Here is a 16,157-nt window from a genome sequence, read left to right on the forward strand (position 1 = left end):
AATCAGACAGAGCTATGGACGGAGCCTTGTATCACGCACGACATTGGTGGGGACCATTGCCAAACTGATATTATCGTACTCCAGTGCCCTACTGTAAACAGCCGACGCTTTTGTTGCCGTCCTTCTAACGTACAAGAAATCAACATATACCTGCATAGGCAGCAAGGTCGCACACATGCAGTGAATCGTGCCGCCAAACCATGGTTCGACATGTCTATACACTGGCCGAATACCCAACACTGGGCAAGTATCCGGCTGCCCTCCTGCGCTCGATCCACTTCCGAAATTCATCCGCCCAGAAAACAGTGCTTGCTATACACACAAGCGCTAAGAGATCTCCCAGGCCCAAGGCTTCGGTCTGGAAGACACGTTGCAGAAATGGCAAATATATGACACAGAGCTGTCCAGCCAGACTGCCAGCTACAGCGTAGTTGAACATCTTGTTCCCAAAGAGTTTGATCTCGCCAAACAGGACCGACTTAGCCTCGGAACGGCAGGTGAGTGCATTGAACATGTCGAATAGGACAAAGGTCGTAAAGGTCATGGTTGTGTCTCGTTTGGTGACCATGCGAGTGCGAAGAGGAGCGCCGTCATCAGTAACCCCAGCGGATGGGTCATCGACAACGGCCATTTCATGGATGTATACCGTCAACGTTCCTATCATGATGATGAAAGCAGACGTGAGGACACGGCGTATGAGACGTTTGGTAAGCACGTTGGCGTTACGGGGCCTCGGAGGCTGGGTCATAACCCGAGGATCGACCGGTTCAACGCCAAGTGACTGCGCGGGCGGTCCATCCATGAGAATGTCTAGAACTGAGGTTAATCGTTGTTGGAAGATAAGCTGACAAGGTAAACTTACTGATCCAAAGAATCTGCATAGCATTGAGCGGATTCTTGAAGCCAAACATCGTGCTTAGCAGGACCAGTGTCAGGGCTGCAACACTCGTGCTTAATTGGAAGGTGATGAAGTTCTGGATGTTGTAAAAGATGCCTTTGCCCTGCTCGATGGCTCTAAGAATGGTAGAAAAGTCGTCATCAGTCAATATCATGTCTGCAGCTTCTTTCGCCACGTCAGTTCCTAGCATTCCCATCGCAATTCCGATGTCGGCCTTTTTGAGCGCGGGAGCATCATTTACTCCATCACCTGTCATGGCAACGACATCTCCTCGTGCTTGAAGAGCCCGAATAATCTTCATTTTGTGGTCCGGGCTGGTCCGAGCAAATACGGTCGTCTTGCCGATAGCTTCTGCCAGTTCCTGTTCCGACATGCGATCAAGCTCATCACCTCGAAGAACCGATCTTGAAGCCGACGAGCCTTGATTGATCGGCATGCCTAGATTCTTCGCAATAGCTACGGCCGTGGTTTCTGCGTCGCCAGTGATCATAATGACCTTGACACCTCCGGACATCAGCCGCCTGATAGACCGGTGCACATCTTTGCGAGGAGGATCATTCATCCCGACCAGGCCTGCAAAGCACAAGCCTTGGAAGATATCCGTCTCCTCAGGCTTCTTGTCAGCGCGTGACGGAGTCGGGCTTCTGCTGGGCTGCCTCTGCTTGTTCCTGACAACGCCACTTGCGAAAGCAATGACTCGGAGGCCTTCTTCAGCCATTGTCTGGGCAGCTGCGAGGGCCTGTTGACGACGAGTCTCATCAAGAATGACCTCCTGGCCGTCGCGTGTCAAATAAGTGTCGGAGCGACTGAGAACCTGTTCGATGGAACCTTTGATGTAAGCCGTCTCAGTGCTGGTACCATGGTCGTTTGCGAGCTCTCCAAGCGCATTCCCTATGACCACACCCATCCATTTTCTCTCCGAACTGAAGGGGGTTTCAGCGGTTCGATGGCCGATTTGTTCCCGGATATCATCTTCTCCAAAGGCATCTAGTAGGTCCAGCATCGCAATATCGGTGGGTTGTCCCAACCATCTGCTTCTGGTGTTCGTGGACGAACGGTCTCTAGTTGAGGAAAGAACAGCAGCAGAGGCTGCAGTTGCTGGAGTTCCGGAGGTCGTGTGCGACAGTCGACCGTTGTTGGAGATATTCCCGATTCGGAGAATAGCCCTGGTAGCAGCACTTGGTTCCGCACTGGTGTCGACGCCAAAGGGCTTTGGCATATCAAAGTGCCACATTTCCGTGACCGTCATGTGGTTCATAGTTAGCGTCCCTGTTTTGTCACTGCATACTACGTTTACCGATCCAAGGGTCTCAACGCTGGGCAGTTTCCGCACAATTGCGCCGCGCTTCGCCATACGCAGTACGCCCAAAGCCAGGGTGACGGTAACAATGATTGGCAATCCTTCAGGGATCGCAGCAACAGCCAAGGACACCCCAATAGTAAAGAGGTCCAGCGGTTTCTTGCCTTGCAGAAGCCCGATTATCATGATGATGCCGATGACAACAAATGACATGTAGCTGAGTTGCTTTCCGAGGAGATCCATGGATTGCTGTAGAGGGGTTCGAGGTGCCTCGATCTCTTGCAGCGACAAAGAAATCGTACCAAACTCGGTATTCCCTCCTGTCGCGATCACCACGCCTTCTCCGTGGCCCGATCTGACCAATGTCCCCATGAATGCGATATTGTGCTGGTCATTCAAACGCACGTCTGCACCAACGGTGCCGGCGGCATTCAGGGGCTCCGGAGTCCCATGGTGGGCGAAGCTAGGAGCGGCTCTATCAAGGGCTGCGGCATGCTTCTCCACGGGCTCATTTTCGCCGGTTAAATTGGACTCGTCGATGGTCAGTTCAGACGACCGTGTGATTCTGATATCGGCTGGAATGCGGTCGCCAGTGGAAAAGATGACCAGATCGCCCACCACCAGTTGTGAGGCAGGGATGGTAGCAGACGTTTTGTCCTCGGATGTTAAACCATTGCTTAAAGGTTCTAGCTCAATTTCGTCTTCCGGAATAGGGAGTCTCGAGGCTTGCATCCACGGCCGCAGCCCAGTCCGCCGGACATGAGCATGGTAAGGCACGAGGCGGTTCAACGCCTCCAGGGACTTCTCAGACCTGTACTCTTGAACAAAACCAACGGTGACGACAATGGTAACCGCAAGTGCGATACTGACCGCGTCATCCTTGTTGCCAATAAACAACGAGATGGCCGCCGAGGCAAGCAACAGGAGTATCAGTGTCTCCTTAAATTGCTTCAAAAACCTTAACCACAAAGGTTCCTCCTCTTCATGTGGTAGTTCATTTGGACCGTCCCTGGCTAATCTGGCCTGCGCCTCGCTTTGAGACAGTCCATGAGTGAGAGAGGTTTGTAACCTGTCGGCGGTCTGCTGGGGACTGAGAAGAGCATAAGAGGAGGTTATTGAGGTGAACGTGTCTGCATACGGCGCAGGGCTTCGCGCTCGCTTTGGGGAGGAGTCTGGCTTGACGAAAGGCAGCGCAGGTACGGATAATGTTGACATGATTGCATGGTGCTATCTGTTGCGATGCTGCTCCATGCTCCAGTGACACTTTGACGACGCTGGGGAGCGGTGGAAATGGAGACAAGTGGTCGGATGCCAATGTACGTCTAGACACTGTTGCAATGGTCAATGGTGGGCCTGAAGCGACGGGTTTCTTTCTGAACGCGAGATTTTATGAAGGGATTTCTAAGGCGTGAGAGATGACTTCTTCAGTCACTCTATTAGAGACTGTACAACGTACCTAAGTCTTTTCGAGGCAAAATTGGGATCTTTCCACGCGGGATTCCAGTTGTACGCCTCGATCCCTGACAGCTGCAGCGAGGCTTGTCGATTTCAGGGAAGGGGAAGGTGTCCCGAAATCCAGGACAGGGCGCGCGGCGCTTAGTATGGCGGGAGGGCAGAGTTCAGAACACTAAAGCAGACTAACAACCACCTAGCCATCACTAGTAACTGGATAACACTGCTTATTGGTTTACACTTTGGCATTGACCGTTAATGTTGCATTTAGCGTGGTCTACCATCACCGCCATACCTAGAGGCACCGGGCACCCGCCTGCGCTCAGACAGCATTACGCCCAGCACTCATACAAATTACGGTATTATTGCCCTTCCCTCTCGCTCACCAGCCACTCTGCCGCATCCCGTTGCCATCACTGCATCACCTCCCTCAAGTAACTTCCACACCCACACCAACCACCTTCTTTTGGAGTTGGCATAGTCCTCATCTTTCTCGTTCATCGCTTTTTGGGATTGGGAGACGGCCATCATCTTTTCTACATTTGCGTTCGGACACTGTTGTTGCGACTGGCTCGTTTTTGACACCGCGGCAGCTCTACTACTACTCGACGCGTCGCAAAACAATCGACCTCTGAACTTCCCGCTTTCCACGTCGTCGCATATCCTCAGACTCATGCCAGCGTGACCTCTTCTTCGATCCACCGCTGACGCGTGACTCTCTCCAAGTGCACGATGTTCTACTCGCCCAAACTTCTTGCGACCACCGGGCCTCTGGCTCGCGTCTGGCTCGCGTCGAACGTTGAGCGCAAGCTCTCAAAGTCGCAGATTCTGCAGTCGGACATCCAAAGCAGTGTCGTTGCAATCGTTGAGCAGGGCCATGAACCGATGGCCCTTCGTCTCACCAGCCAACTGATGTTGGGCGTGGTGCGAATCTACGGGCGGAAAGCACGATACTTACTGGATGACTGCAATGAGGCCCTCATCAAGATCAGAATGGTACGCTTGCCCTTTGATTGACGCATCACGCGTGCTGACTGACCATCTAAAAGACATTCAAATCAACCAACAACCACGACCTGCCTCCTAATGCCACCACCGCCGTCGACCTTAATCTGCCTGAATTGCTCACCATAGACGACCTGTTTTCCAATATGGATTTCGTGTATCCCATGACGCAACAGCCGGCCATCACAGGAGCTGAGACGCAAGAAGCAGATGAAGATTGGACGAGTTCCCTCAATCCTCAGCAAAGCAGTACACAGTCGATGCTGCTTCCGGGAGAGGAGCCTTTGTACAACGATGATGACGACCTGAATCTCGACTTTGGCCGTGACGAGATAGGAATGGACGATACGACAGTGAGTATCAACGTTGGTCGAAATGCGCCTTCTCCCAAACACGGCGCCGAGGAAGTTTTTGGCGAAGAAGGCCTTCTCCATGACGATGATGATCTCCACCTCGACCTGGGCGAGGATGTCCCAATGATGGACGAGCCTGACCTGCCTGCGAGAGATGACGAGGCTGTTCCTTCCATAGCCGAGGATGAGCCACTTGCATTCGGCGATGACGAGACCCTGCAGCTACGGCAAGCCGTGGCGGACGAACAACGTGTACGCGAGTCTGAATCTCCTTTGTCAGAAGCGGGATCAGAAGTATTGCGAGAACTCGACCGAACATTCCAAAACATAGAAGCTGAGGAGGTCGAAGAAGTTGTTGTGCATCAGAAAAGCCGGAAGCAGAAGCCACTCGCTCCTGACGTCGAGACCGTCCTTCACAACAAACAGATCAAAGCCCAGGCGGAGGATAGAACCAAGATTCTCAAAGCACCCTCGTTCCTCCCACGAGATCCACTGCTTCTCAACCTTTTGAGCATGCAAAAGAATGGTGAATTTGTCCTTGACGCCATGAACGACGGCCGTTCGAGAAATTGGGCTCCAGAATTGCAAGGCCTACTTTCGTTCGAAACAGTTACAAAGTCAGGCCAATTGAAACGAAAACGAGACAGCGGCGTGGGCGGGCTTAGTGAAGATGAGCACCTTGAAAAGTCGCCACGGTTGGAACGAGCAGATGATGACATGGAAGATGAAGGGGTGCATATCGAGGAACCCAGTCAAGGAATTACAGCCGGTATTTCCGGTGACGATAGCGCACAACCTCTTATGAGCGAAGGTGGGCCGGCGTTGGAGGATATCGTGCCCGGGGAAGATGAAGAAGGTATCTTTGGTGGAGGAGATGACACCTTTGACGACACGACGATGCCTCTGGTCCATCCCGCAGACAGCGGTCCGGTCTCACTGGGCACGAAACATGCTGTCCACGTGTTACGCGAGCGACTAGGAGATGCCGGTGGTAGCCATCCATCATCACCTGCGAAGAAATCCGTCCTACTACAAGAACTTGTTCCGGAAGGCCGGACAAGCAAAGAAGACGCAACCAAGATGTTCTTTGAAGTTCTTGTTCTAGCAACCAAAGATGCGATCAAGGTTGAACAGGGAGACAAAGCAATTGGATTGCCCTTGCGCATCAGAGCGAAGCGAGGACTGTGGGGTTCGTGGGCAGAGACAAGTCCGGGCGAAGACCCTACCGCCATGCCAGCTTCGCAGCAAGTCGCGGTGGAATCATGAGTCTCCATGGACAGTTGGCACAGCATGGAATTTTTTGGTGATCGCGGATAGGAAATCTGGTTACTCCGGTGGGTGGATGGGAGAAAGGTGTTCACACGCATGGGATGAGGCTGGCTATGGTTGGTTGTGTTTGAGTTTGGCCCTGGACGCAGTGATTAGCGATGGCGCCCCCTTTTGAATCCGGTCCAAATAGATACCCAGGTCGAGGAATGCCCGTCTTTCGGATACTATGAGGATGATCAATTCTTATTCAGCTGTATTGGAATCGCTTGAAGCAGCTTCAGCAACAACGGGAGCCTCTGGCATTCAACCCTGTAGCAGATGCTCGTCGATAGCAGCATCTACGCGTCTTTGACCCATGTCCCATCGTCCATACGCCCTTCGCGCTTCGGTCCTTCTCTCACCCAGGTTTCAACCATGCCAGACTTGGGATCTTCATCTGGAAGACCACGGGAACGGCGGACTTGGAGCACTGCTTCTCTGACACGCTTGGTGCACTCCTTTCTCAGCTCAATCGCTTCCGGATGATTGGCGAGGCTTTCGGGAACGATTCCTAGCATGAGCTCATCCCAGCCCGAGTGCCCTCTTTCTTTGGCGTCGCGGTCCGCTAGCTCACGCCATCTTTTTCGCAAGTCGCCAAAGACAGCCTCCACATCCATTTCTTCGCCAAACGTGACTGTGATCTTCTTCCCTATCCGCGGCAAGAACCGTGGGAACTTGCGACTCTCATGCATCACATGATCGGTACCTTCGATGAACATGGGTACCACGTCTGGACATTCCGGCGGCTCCAGAATCAGGCGGGCAACGCCCCATTTGAAATATCGCATTGTCTGGTTCTCAGCCTGGTGGATCATTCCCTCTGGGAAAATGTGAAGCCAACTGTAGGCGTTGCACGCGTACCTCGACGGGGCGTGGTACCATCGTTCATCGCTCGGTTGCGAGGGATAGGACGGACTCGGAGCGAGATCAGAGAAGGGGTCGACACAATCTCGCGGCCAGCTCGGTGTATGGTAACTCTGGTGCAACCTTGGGTTGTTGTGCGGACAAAGCGAGGGTTTGCTCGTGGAGATCTTGGAGAGCAGCCGCACGCCTTCGGTCATGGTGGCCTGAAAAGGCCCCCCGTATGGTGAATGCGCCGTTCGATGTGTAGGGAGAACTTGGCCAAGAGTGAAGAAATGTGACAGAAGACTGTTCTGGAAGCAAATGTCATGGCTGCCAAACCCCCATCTATGGTTCATGTAGCCGTGAAAGGCAGCGAACGAAAGCGGAAGAACGCCCCATATCAAAGGATCATCCAACACTGAAATGTGGTTTGACACAGTCAAGAGACCTTTTCGGCGTGTCTTGTAGTCGGAACGGGACTTCAGCAGGTCGAGGAAGCGCGGCAGGCCATGGACTTCGGTCTTGTTCAAGCCGTAGAGGAAGAGTCGCGAGAAGGTCGAGACCGCGAGGATTGTCTGGTACGAAGCGGACCTCCAGAAGAAGCTCGGAAGCTCTGTATTAGGGTAGAGGTCTCCATGGCCGACCATTGGTGCGGTCGTTTTCCATCGAGCCAGGCCCGGGGAAAACACAACTCAGCAAACTGCGGCGAGGGCGTGCTGAATTGGAAACAGGAAACGCAAACAATAATACAAGGGGAAAAATGTTGGTGAGGGAGCGCGGCGTGTCGGGTGACGCTTGGGGCTGCAGTGTAGGAGTAACTTTGTAGTGCGGGCGATTGAGCTGCGACTAGCAAAATCCCCCGGCTTCATTTGTAGACCATCAAGTCAGTAACCTCTCTTTTCTATCGACGGCCTTTCTTTCCCCTAGAGTAATAGTCGTCGTTCGCTTCAGAGAATGTTCAGGCCAACAGCACCGCTGTCCGGGGGTCTGCTATGGTATATTTGCCTCTATCTCTCATCCCGCGCAACTTGTACTAACTCTGGGCAGGAAAATCCCATGGCGCCTGTCCCCCATGCAAAAGGCGCGTCAGCGAAAGAGGCTCAAGTTGGTCGATAAGGTTGTCGATACTGTCAGCGTCGCATTGCAGAATAATGGAGGCATGACCGCAAAGGCTGTGGAGAGATGGTACAAGGAGATGCCCAGGGAAGAGGAGATGCTCCCAAAAGACAAATATACGATTTACGACCGCAAGGAGAAAAAGTACCGGAAAGGCATTCACAGTATGTGTATCTGCACTTGAATCTGGGTGATCATTTCGTTGATCGTCTTCTACAGAACTTCCCAAGTGGACGCGGGTTAGCCAGAGAGTAAACCCGCCAGGGTTCTAAAGGGACCATTGTCCGACTTCATCCTTAGTCATTTGACGAAATCCTACTACACGACTCTCGACCCTGTATCGAGATTCTCCAGATTCTTGATTCGTCCTCTCTTAATGCCACGCTCAGGCTCGAAATGGAAGGACGATCTATCTGGGCTCTGACGAAAGGAGACTAGGTCCTGGGACGCCATAAGATATACAGCTCGAACAGCTTCAAAAAAGGCACGCGCCATCCAAGATGCATCGCTTATGGCCACAACACTGCAGCGTCTTGTTTTCGAAGCCTTGTGAAGGACATACGGTATCCTCCAGGCATCCGGTCTTCACCTGCACGCGGAGAGATGGATTTGGTGGGCGGCATCAACATCTTGTTAAGCCGGCCATATACCGGCTCGGGTGAAGCACCCCATCGACGCTACCTGGCCGTTCTGTATACTATATGTACCATTAAGAGTAGCATCAGATTTGTTCCCAGGATTGTTACTGGCATACTGCCTCTGCAAGCCATTCAGGCCTCTCAACTTTGCAACTAAAGCAGCGAGGGAAGACGACCACTTCAAGTTATGACATCAATTTTAATATCTTCCTAACTGGAAGTTGTCTACTCGCGCCACCACTGCACTGCATCTTCATGTTCTTTGATCACTGCGACTCATACTATCTGGTATGAGCCATTACTCCTCGACGTACAAGGCAGAGCTCGCTTGATACATGCCCAAGAAGTATCAACAGCGGGCGCTCTTGACCAAGCCTCAATCCAGCACTCCACATACCTTGTCACTGTCCAAGTCGTCCGGGACTCGAGCCCAGAATGCAGCGGCACAGCCCTCAGTCAACGATCTCATTCGCGAGTCGCGACGCCTTCAGCTGAGAAACGATTCACGCCCCCCTCCTGTAACGAATGCCTCATCCATCCCTCCTGCTGTAAGAGAAGTCCTTGACCTCCCGGCCCCTCCGCCGCCGGCACCCAGGCTGGGCACAAGATTTAGCGGACCGAGTCGTCTGCGCCGAATCCCAGGGCCTCCGCCGCCGCGCAGTTGGTTGACAGACAGTATCCATGCACCCAAGTCGGTGAGCTCTTCGGACGCTGATGGCAACAACCGTCGACTTCAGCTCCGAACAAGTAATCTACCGGACGGTGTCTTCCCACCGGATGACTCACTCCAGCACATGGTGTTGAGGAAGATTGCAACCAACTGGGCCTGGCATGCGGAACATGACTACGACTATCTAGGGCTCCTACCTACGACGCTGAAAGAGACTTTATTGAGCTATCTTGCGGTGTATAACGATGTCCCCATCAATCCCCTTCAACCGTTGTTCCTGGACGCGGGAGAACAGGACGACCGCGATGAAGTGCATCGCTTGGACCTCAGCAATGGATTAGGGACATGGACCACGTTCAGACAACTGGAAAAAGAACTCTTCCAGAAGACTGCTGCGCCGACCCCCGCAGAATCAAGAGGAGAGTCTGAGAACCCCTCGTCTTCGCCGATCCCGGACAGCTGGGATGCCATCGACGACAACGAAGAGGTAGAAAACATGGGCTTAAGCCCAGGACCTCGGATTATGCCAAACTTCAAGAATTTGAACCATCTCTCGCTGGCAATCTCTCCCACTAATGCCAGGGCAGCCTCATGGGCCTCTCTCCTGTCGCTGGCTACCGAACTGAGAACGTTGACCTCTCTATCTCTCGCATATTGGCCGCAGCCCACGTTTACGCCCAACGCAGCATCCACCAGAACAGTTGTCAGGACTCCAGGCTCGCCGCCCGTTGTATATGGTGGCTCGGATATGTACAACTCGTACGACAACAACTGGAGGGAAGCGGCAGGGATACTTCGCACATTGAGCAGATCGCTGTACTGTCTGAAATGGCTGGATCTGACCGGTTGCGGGGATTGGTTTGGAGCGCTGCAGTGGAGGGGCCCGTCCCTAGATTCGTCTTCGCTTGGACCCGAGTGGAATGCAGGATGGAGGGGACTGGAAACTCTCATTCTTCAAGTGGGTTGGAAGCCGGTCCCGCCAACGATGGATGATATTCCGACTGAACCGGATCAGCCATCTTGGAACGTCGAGAACGAGCGGAAACTTTATCGTTACAGCAAAGAGCGGGAACGCTTCGCCGAGATCCGTAGCACTGCTCAGTCTGTTGCACGGTATTTGCGCTCGGTACGAAAGGACGCCGGGGGCAAGTGGATCCACGTAGACTGCGGAGAAGAATTGGCCACCGAGGAATACATGCTACACTCGTAGACATAGCACGATAGGGGTGTCGTGATTGTATACAATGAGGTTGATGATGGCTTCACTTAGTAAAGAAATTTGTTATTCTCTGTGTCCCAGCTTCGGCCTTTTTGGACGGGCTGGTTTTCAGGGTCATGTCTTTGTTGCTGGTCGCACTTCGGGGCTTTTTGCCACTGGCGGGCTTGACAGGAGTGGAATCCTTTGCTGGAGGGGATGAAAGTTTGACTTGCTTGTTTGTTGGGCTGTCTTCTGGAGCATCTGGCGCTGAACGCTTCTGTCCTTGTTTTTCGTCGACTGCATCGGCAGGCACAGGCAAAGGGGCATTGTTCTCGCTTCCGTCATGGTCGATCGTTTGTCTCGTTTCTTGTTGTTCCGTGCTGGCAGGGGTCATCTGGGGCTGGGCCTTCTTCTTGTTGGCACCGCCGAAGAAATTCGCAATATTCTTCTTGTTCTCCTTGCTGTCAACCGGCACAATAAAGCTGGGAGAGTTGTTGCCCACTTTCCCCACAGCCGGATCAACTGGGTAACATTCAAGTTCGCCCTGGAATGGCTTCAACAGAGACTGCAGCTCTCTAGACCATTTATTTCTCTTCGGATCCAGCCACATCTTGACTTCATCGGTGCTGGGATCTAGGATCACCGGCATACGATCATGCAGAAAGTTCAGCTGCTTATTCGAGTCTGTGGTGATGATGGTGTAGGTGTAGAGCTTCTCCCCCGAATCTTCATATTTGACACAGTCCCAAAGGCCAGCGAAGCACATCAAGTTGCCATCCTTTCGCTTGACAAAGTAGGGGACCTTTTCTTTACCGCCGGGACCCTTCTTGAGCCATTCGTAGAAGCCCTGTGCGACGACCAAGCAACGCTTCTTCTGCTTCATGGTGTTCCACATGCCTTTATTCTCGATCAAGGAATCGTCGCGACAATTAATGGTGCGCATCATGGAGCCGTAGTCGGGCGCTCGTTTGGTCCAGAAGGGAATCAGGCCCCACTTCATCACTTTGATCTCATATTTGTATGGCTTCGATGGGCTCGATGGAGGCTGGCTATCAGTATGTTCCTCTGGTTCACGTTCTTGATCGTCTTGAGTCTGAGGGCGGTCGCGGTCGCCGCTCGCATCGGGCTCTTCTGCCTCTACGACCCCATTATCGGGCACCTCTGCTCGGTATACGAGGCCATAGGCACCGGGAGGGAAGTTGTATGTTTCGCGAGCTTCTTCATCCGCAGGTGCATCGTCGACGGGCAGACCCTGTTGCTCCAACTGATATCGAACAAACGAGGCACGCTACGTTAGGTTAGCGCTGCACTGGCACGGTGAATATAAAAAGGAAGACCTACAATGCCTAACGCATATCGTCCGCACATTGAGAAGGTCTTCGAGGCGCGAGGGCCTTCCTGTGACCCTGAATGTTGAAGACGCTCTTACGCGTTCGGACAACCCACACAGGAGAGCGCACGTTTACAGTTTGCATAGTGTAGTATGACGTTCGAGACCCTGACAAAATCCGGGGGACTAACTTGTCCCTTGGCGAAGTTTCAGACACTCCATCTGCGTGTGGCGTAATGCGTCTGAGAGGAATCGTATAATGTGTTTTTCTCGCCATCTCAGACTTGAATACTGAACACAACTATTTCCCTAACCTCAACCATGAAGTCGACGACAAGAATCATAGAGGCCGTTCCGAGGCTTGCGTCAGCTCATAAATCCTCAACCTCTCGAAACTGCGCAAATGGCTTTCAAAGCATGTGTCGAACTCGAGTGCAGACGGGCAATACAACCTCCTGTGGGCCTCGAACGACGACAAGGACAGTGAAAACATATACAAGGCCTCCCAACCGATTCGAACAGATGGTTATCGATGCCCGATTACAACACCCGATTCTATTTCCTACACTGCTGATTGGCGCCATCGGGTCGGTCTCGCTGCTGACCGTGATGGCCTACAATGAATACATGAAAGAAAAAGCATCTGCCTATCCGCCGGAGGTTGAAGAACAGTTAAGACTGGCATTGCACTATACCCACGTGAAACCTGACCCGGAGCTGTCGGCGCAGTACTTTGTGGAGGCTATAAAAAGGGCAGACGAGGTTGGAATGGATCCCTACGGCAAGGAAGCACTGGGTATCCGGATACGCTTTGCGCAAATGTTGGAGGATTTTGGCCATGCCAAGGGAGCCATTGAGGTTCTTGACAGCATCACGAAAGACCTGCAGCAAAAACTGGTCGAGGTGGATGAGCAGTTCTCACTCACGGCAGACAAAAACTCCGAAGAGGGTCTTGCCAAAGCGGAGCAGCGCAAAGAGCTAGTCAAGGGCATAATACAGAACAAAGTCAAGGTATCATCGTTGTACGAAAGCGACTATATCCAGGACCGCGCGAGTGCAAAGCAGACTCTTTCCGATGCAGTGGGACTTGTTGTGAAAGAGACCAAGGATCCGCAGACCAACGGCTTCACCGATGACAATGGTGCAGGCCTGACGACAGGGGAAATTGCCGCGATGCTGTCCCAGATGGGCGACCTGTACGCCACTACCGGCGAGGAAGCAAATGCAATTCAGGTGTACATGCTGACCTTGCAACCTTTGAGAGCGTCATGCAACGGCACAAGATCATGCAAGGAAGTACAGGTGATGAGCAATATCGCGTCCACCATGGGCGTAGCTCTGAAAAAGCCAGGAGCGAAGATCAATGGGAAACCGGCGACGAAAGACACGCTGGCTGCGGGACGAAGAGCAGCCTTGAAATGGGCCGACCAAGCCGTCGCCACAGCCGACGTTGTCAAACCCCAGGATCGCGACGAAATTTGCGATCTGGCCCTGCTGTCAGCACAGATGACCCGTGGGGACTTGCTGCTGGAGAATGGGGAGAAGAGCAAGGCACGTGAGGTATTCCAAAGCTTACTGCCTATCTTGAAAGAGAGAAATATCGTGCCTTTGATCAAGGTCGCTGAGCAGGGGCTGCAAACAGCTAGTGCTTGATGGCTGGAGATGATACACACCGTTTCTGCCGCGCTGTCAGCCAGAGCAGTGTCTTCGCTCCTCGCATCTAGACATCTCGAAGTCACTGGCATCACAGCATATGGATAATGTTCAGCGAGAATGACTAAAGACATCAGACGTCATAATGTCAGTCATTCATAATCCAAAAGGACCCGGCTCTCGATCAGGGTTATGGGAGTATCGGCTCGGACTGCGTCATTCAGGCTGTGCGCGCGAATGGAGGTTGCGGTTACAAAAGGGCCAATGAGCTCTACTGCATCACTCGGGCAAGGGTGGAAGCGCAGCCTCAGCTGTTTAGCCATTGGTACCACCTTAGGAGGTATATGCATGGCTGATTCAAGTGCTCGCCAACACCAGACGCCTACGTCGAGCACGGGAACAGATCTGGGTGATAGAGAGCTCAGCGACTTCGGCTCGCGTGGAAACACCTGACAGGAACAATCGAATCAAGCAGTTCCAGCCTCGCAATGGTACCTGAATGATACTTTTTCGTGGCCGCGAAGTTGAAGGCAGACCGGCTGGACTCTCCCACTCAGGCTTAGGCGGGCGAGGCTGACTTGTCATGCAATTGGCCTGACTTTTGACTTCACTTCTCCACCCACCTTCAGACTGTTGATGTTGCTGCGCCCAGTCCAGCGTCACATCATTAACTTGGTACCTTTTCGTTCTTCAGCTGAACAAAAATCCCAAAGTCTCTTCGATCAAGCCTTTTTCCCGCAAAAAGCCATTTTGTCAATTTGGCGGAACCTTATCTGATGACGCAACGTGTCTTGCATGGAGTTGCCAAACTCGCTAATCGCTATGCCTCGATCTATTTCTGCTTGTCCCACGTTACAGCAGCTCTCGAGTCTCAGTAGCATCACCTACAACACCTTCTATACACACAATGCAACACTTCAGCTTCGAACCTCATCGTGTCTATGACAGTCTATTTTCGGCTCCTTCGCATGATGTATAAGGAGGTAGGTTGTTCATCGCTCAATATGCCATACTCTTCATTATACAACCAGCAGCAAGCACATTCCCAATCTCCCAGTGCCTTCGTTACTTGAGCAGTCTCATTTGTCCAATTCTTTCATTGCCCTTTTCATTACCCATCCTCGGGTTTTCTGTCACACTCGTTTGCAGGACTTCACTGTTCATAGCCGCAAGCATGCATTCTTCCATCTCTTTTCTCATCGCAACTCTGGCGGTGGGCGTCTACGCTCTTCCGGTGTCGAATACTACAACAACAAGTTCCAACTACTGCGGCTTTGGTACCAATGCGGATGGCTCTTGCGTCCTCTCTACCACCTCCTCCTCCTCCTCAGTTCCTACGTCAACCACGACTTTCTACTGTGGATTCGGCACGGCTCTAGATGGCAAATGCAACGCTCCCCCAACCACCACCACGACTACGACCACCACTTCAGTTTCCAACTGGTGTGGCTTTGGCACCGCGCTCGATGGGAAATGCAACCCGCCGCCGTCCACAACAAGCACCACTGCAAGCACGACAACCTCCAGCTCGCACTACTGCGGATTTGGCACTGCGCTTGATGGAAAATGCAGTACTCCTTCATCCACCACGACTACAGCCTCCCATTACTGCGGCTTTGGGACAGCTCTCGATGGGAAATGCAATCCTTCGTCAACTTCCACCTCTACCACTACTAGCACCCCCGCCTCTCACTCCTGTGGCTTTGGCACTGCGCTGAACGGCAAATGCAACCAGGCTCCTACAACGTCGACGACGGTGATGCCAACCACAACGTCTGAATCCCACTACTGTGGATTCGGCACCGCTCTAGGTGGCAAGTGTAATCCTGGGCCAACCACATCTACCAGCTCGAGTGCGTCCACGACAAGCACCCCGGCTTCTCGTTATTGCGGGCTTGGAACGGCCGCAGATGGCAAGTGCAATCCGCCGCCGCCACCGACGACCACAGTCTGCCCAACCCCGGTCACGGTCACCGTCACAGTCGTCCCTACCTGGACTCACGGGTTCTACTACCGCCCAGGCGAATGTGCCAATTGACAAACCATCACCTACACGGACAACTGGGGATGGCCGATCACAATGGCAGTTCCGGCCAATCCATGGGCGCCCATCAGCACGACTACTTCTGCCCCATCCCCAACACAGCAATGGTAGCCCGTTTGGTGTGCAGACATTGGTATTATTCCTGTTGCATAGCGTCGTGTCGTTGGTTTTTATCGAAATGGTTTGCACTGCATTTGATTGATATATTTTCAGTTGCATAGCGGGAGGTCATTGTCTTTCATGAAAAAGTTATCAGTTATTATATACATAGATACATCACATTTCTCTCTACATTGGCAATGATGGCCCATGTTCTTCATCCCTTGCCACGGCTACTAGTAGTATTGGA

The 16,157-nt window shown here is 52.7% G+C and overlaps 7 protein-coding genes across 7 annotated transcripts; 4 read left to right on the forward strand and 3 right to left on the reverse strand.

Annotated features, from left to right (window-relative positions):
• Positions 1-214: 214 nt before the first annotated feature.
• Positions 215-3,413, reverse strand: HMPREF1120_07859 (Ca2+-transporting ATPase; the record flags this gene model as incomplete). Its single annotated transcript, XM_009162093.1, has 2 exons — positions 215-810; positions 863-3,413. 2 exons carry the CDS (start codon positions 3,411-3,413, stop codon positions 215-217), a joined length of 3,147 nt encoding a protein of 1,048 aa, XP_009160341.1.
• A 720-nt stretch (positions 3,414-4,133) lies between these two features.
• Positions 4,134-8,042, reverse strand: HMPREF1120_07860 (uncharacterized protein). The gene has a single exon (XM_009162094.1). It carries the CDS (start codon positions 7,804-7,806, stop codon positions 6,616-6,618), a length of 1,191 nt encoding a protein of 396 aa, XP_009160342.1. The 5' UTR covers positions 7,807-8,042; the 3' UTR covers positions 4,134-6,615.
• On the forward strand, positions 4,383-6,274 carry HMPREF1120_07861 (cohesin complex subunit SCC1; the record flags this gene model as incomplete). The annotated part of the gene is made up of 2 exons (XM_009162095.1): positions 4,383-4,646; positions 4,700-6,274. 2 exons carry the CDS (start codon positions 4,383-4,385, stop codon positions 6,272-6,274), a joined length of 1,839 nt encoding a protein of 612 aa, XP_009160343.1.
• A 71-nt stretch (positions 8,043-8,113) lies between the features above and the next one.
• Positions 8,114-8,547, forward strand: HMPREF1120_07862 (uncharacterized protein; the record flags this gene model as incomplete). The annotated part of the gene is made up of 3 exons (XM_009162096.1): positions 8,114-8,154; positions 8,207-8,439; positions 8,495-8,547. The coding sequence occupies 3 exons, from the start codon at positions 8,114-8,116 to the stop codon at positions 8,545-8,547; spliced, it is 327 nt and encodes a 108-aa protein (XP_009160344.1).
• A 701-nt stretch (positions 8,548-9,248) lies between these two features.
• On the forward strand, positions 9,249-10,793 carry HMPREF1120_07863 (uncharacterized protein; the record flags this gene model as incomplete). Its single annotated transcript, XM_009162097.1, has 1 exon — positions 9,249-10,793. The coding sequence occupies one exon, from the start codon at positions 9,249-9,251 to the stop codon at positions 10,791-10,793; it is 1,545 nt and encodes a 514-aa protein (XP_009160345.1).
• Positions 9,276-12,263, reverse strand: HMPREF1120_07864 (uncharacterized protein). The gene is made up of 2 exons (XM_009162098.1): positions 12,123-12,263; positions 9,276-12,069 (listed from the first exon to the last, which is right to left on the reverse strand). The coding sequence occupies exons 1-2, from the start codon at positions 12,147-12,149 to the stop codon at positions 10,846-10,848; spliced, it is 1,251 nt and encodes a 416-aa protein (XP_009160346.1). The 5' UTR covers positions 12,150-12,263; the 3' UTR covers positions 9,276-10,845.
• Positions 11,809-16,108, forward strand: HMPREF1120_07865 (uncharacterized protein). Its single transcript, XM_009162099.1, has one exon. It carries the CDS (start codon positions 12,433-12,435, stop codon positions 13,762-13,764), a length of 1,332 nt encoding a protein of 443 aa, XP_009160347.1. The 5' UTR covers positions 11,809-12,432; the 3' UTR covers positions 13,765-16,108.
• The last annotated feature ends 49 nt before the right edge of the window (positions 16,109-16,157 follow it).

Source organism: Exophiala dermatitidis, assembly GCF_000230625.1.
Source record: "Exophiala dermatitidis NIH/UT8656 unplaced genomic scaffold supercont1.7, whole genome shotgun sequence".
Classification (NCBI taxonomy): Eukaryota; Fungi; Ascomycota; class Eurotiomycetes; order Chaetothyriales; family Herpotrichiellaceae; genus Exophiala; species Exophiala dermatitidis.

Excerpts from the sequence above, each read along its gene's own strand:
- HMPREF1120_07860 (XM_009162094.1), bottom strand. The coding sequence starts at position 7,806 with ATGGTCGGCCATGGAGACCTCTACCCTAATACAGAGCTTCCGAGCTTC.
- HMPREF1120_07864 (XM_009162098.1), bottom strand. The coding sequence starts at position 12,149 with ATGTGCGGACGATATGCGTTAGGCATT. Across the intron at positions 12,070-12,122 it reads GACGATATGCGTTAGGCATT|CGTGCCTCGTTTGTTCGATA; the intron begins GTAGGTCTTCCT and ends AACCTAACGTAG.
- HMPREF1120_07865 (XM_009162099.1), top strand. The coding sequence starts at position 12,433 with ATGAAGTCGACGACAAGAATCATAGAGGCCGTTCCGAGGCTTGCGTCA.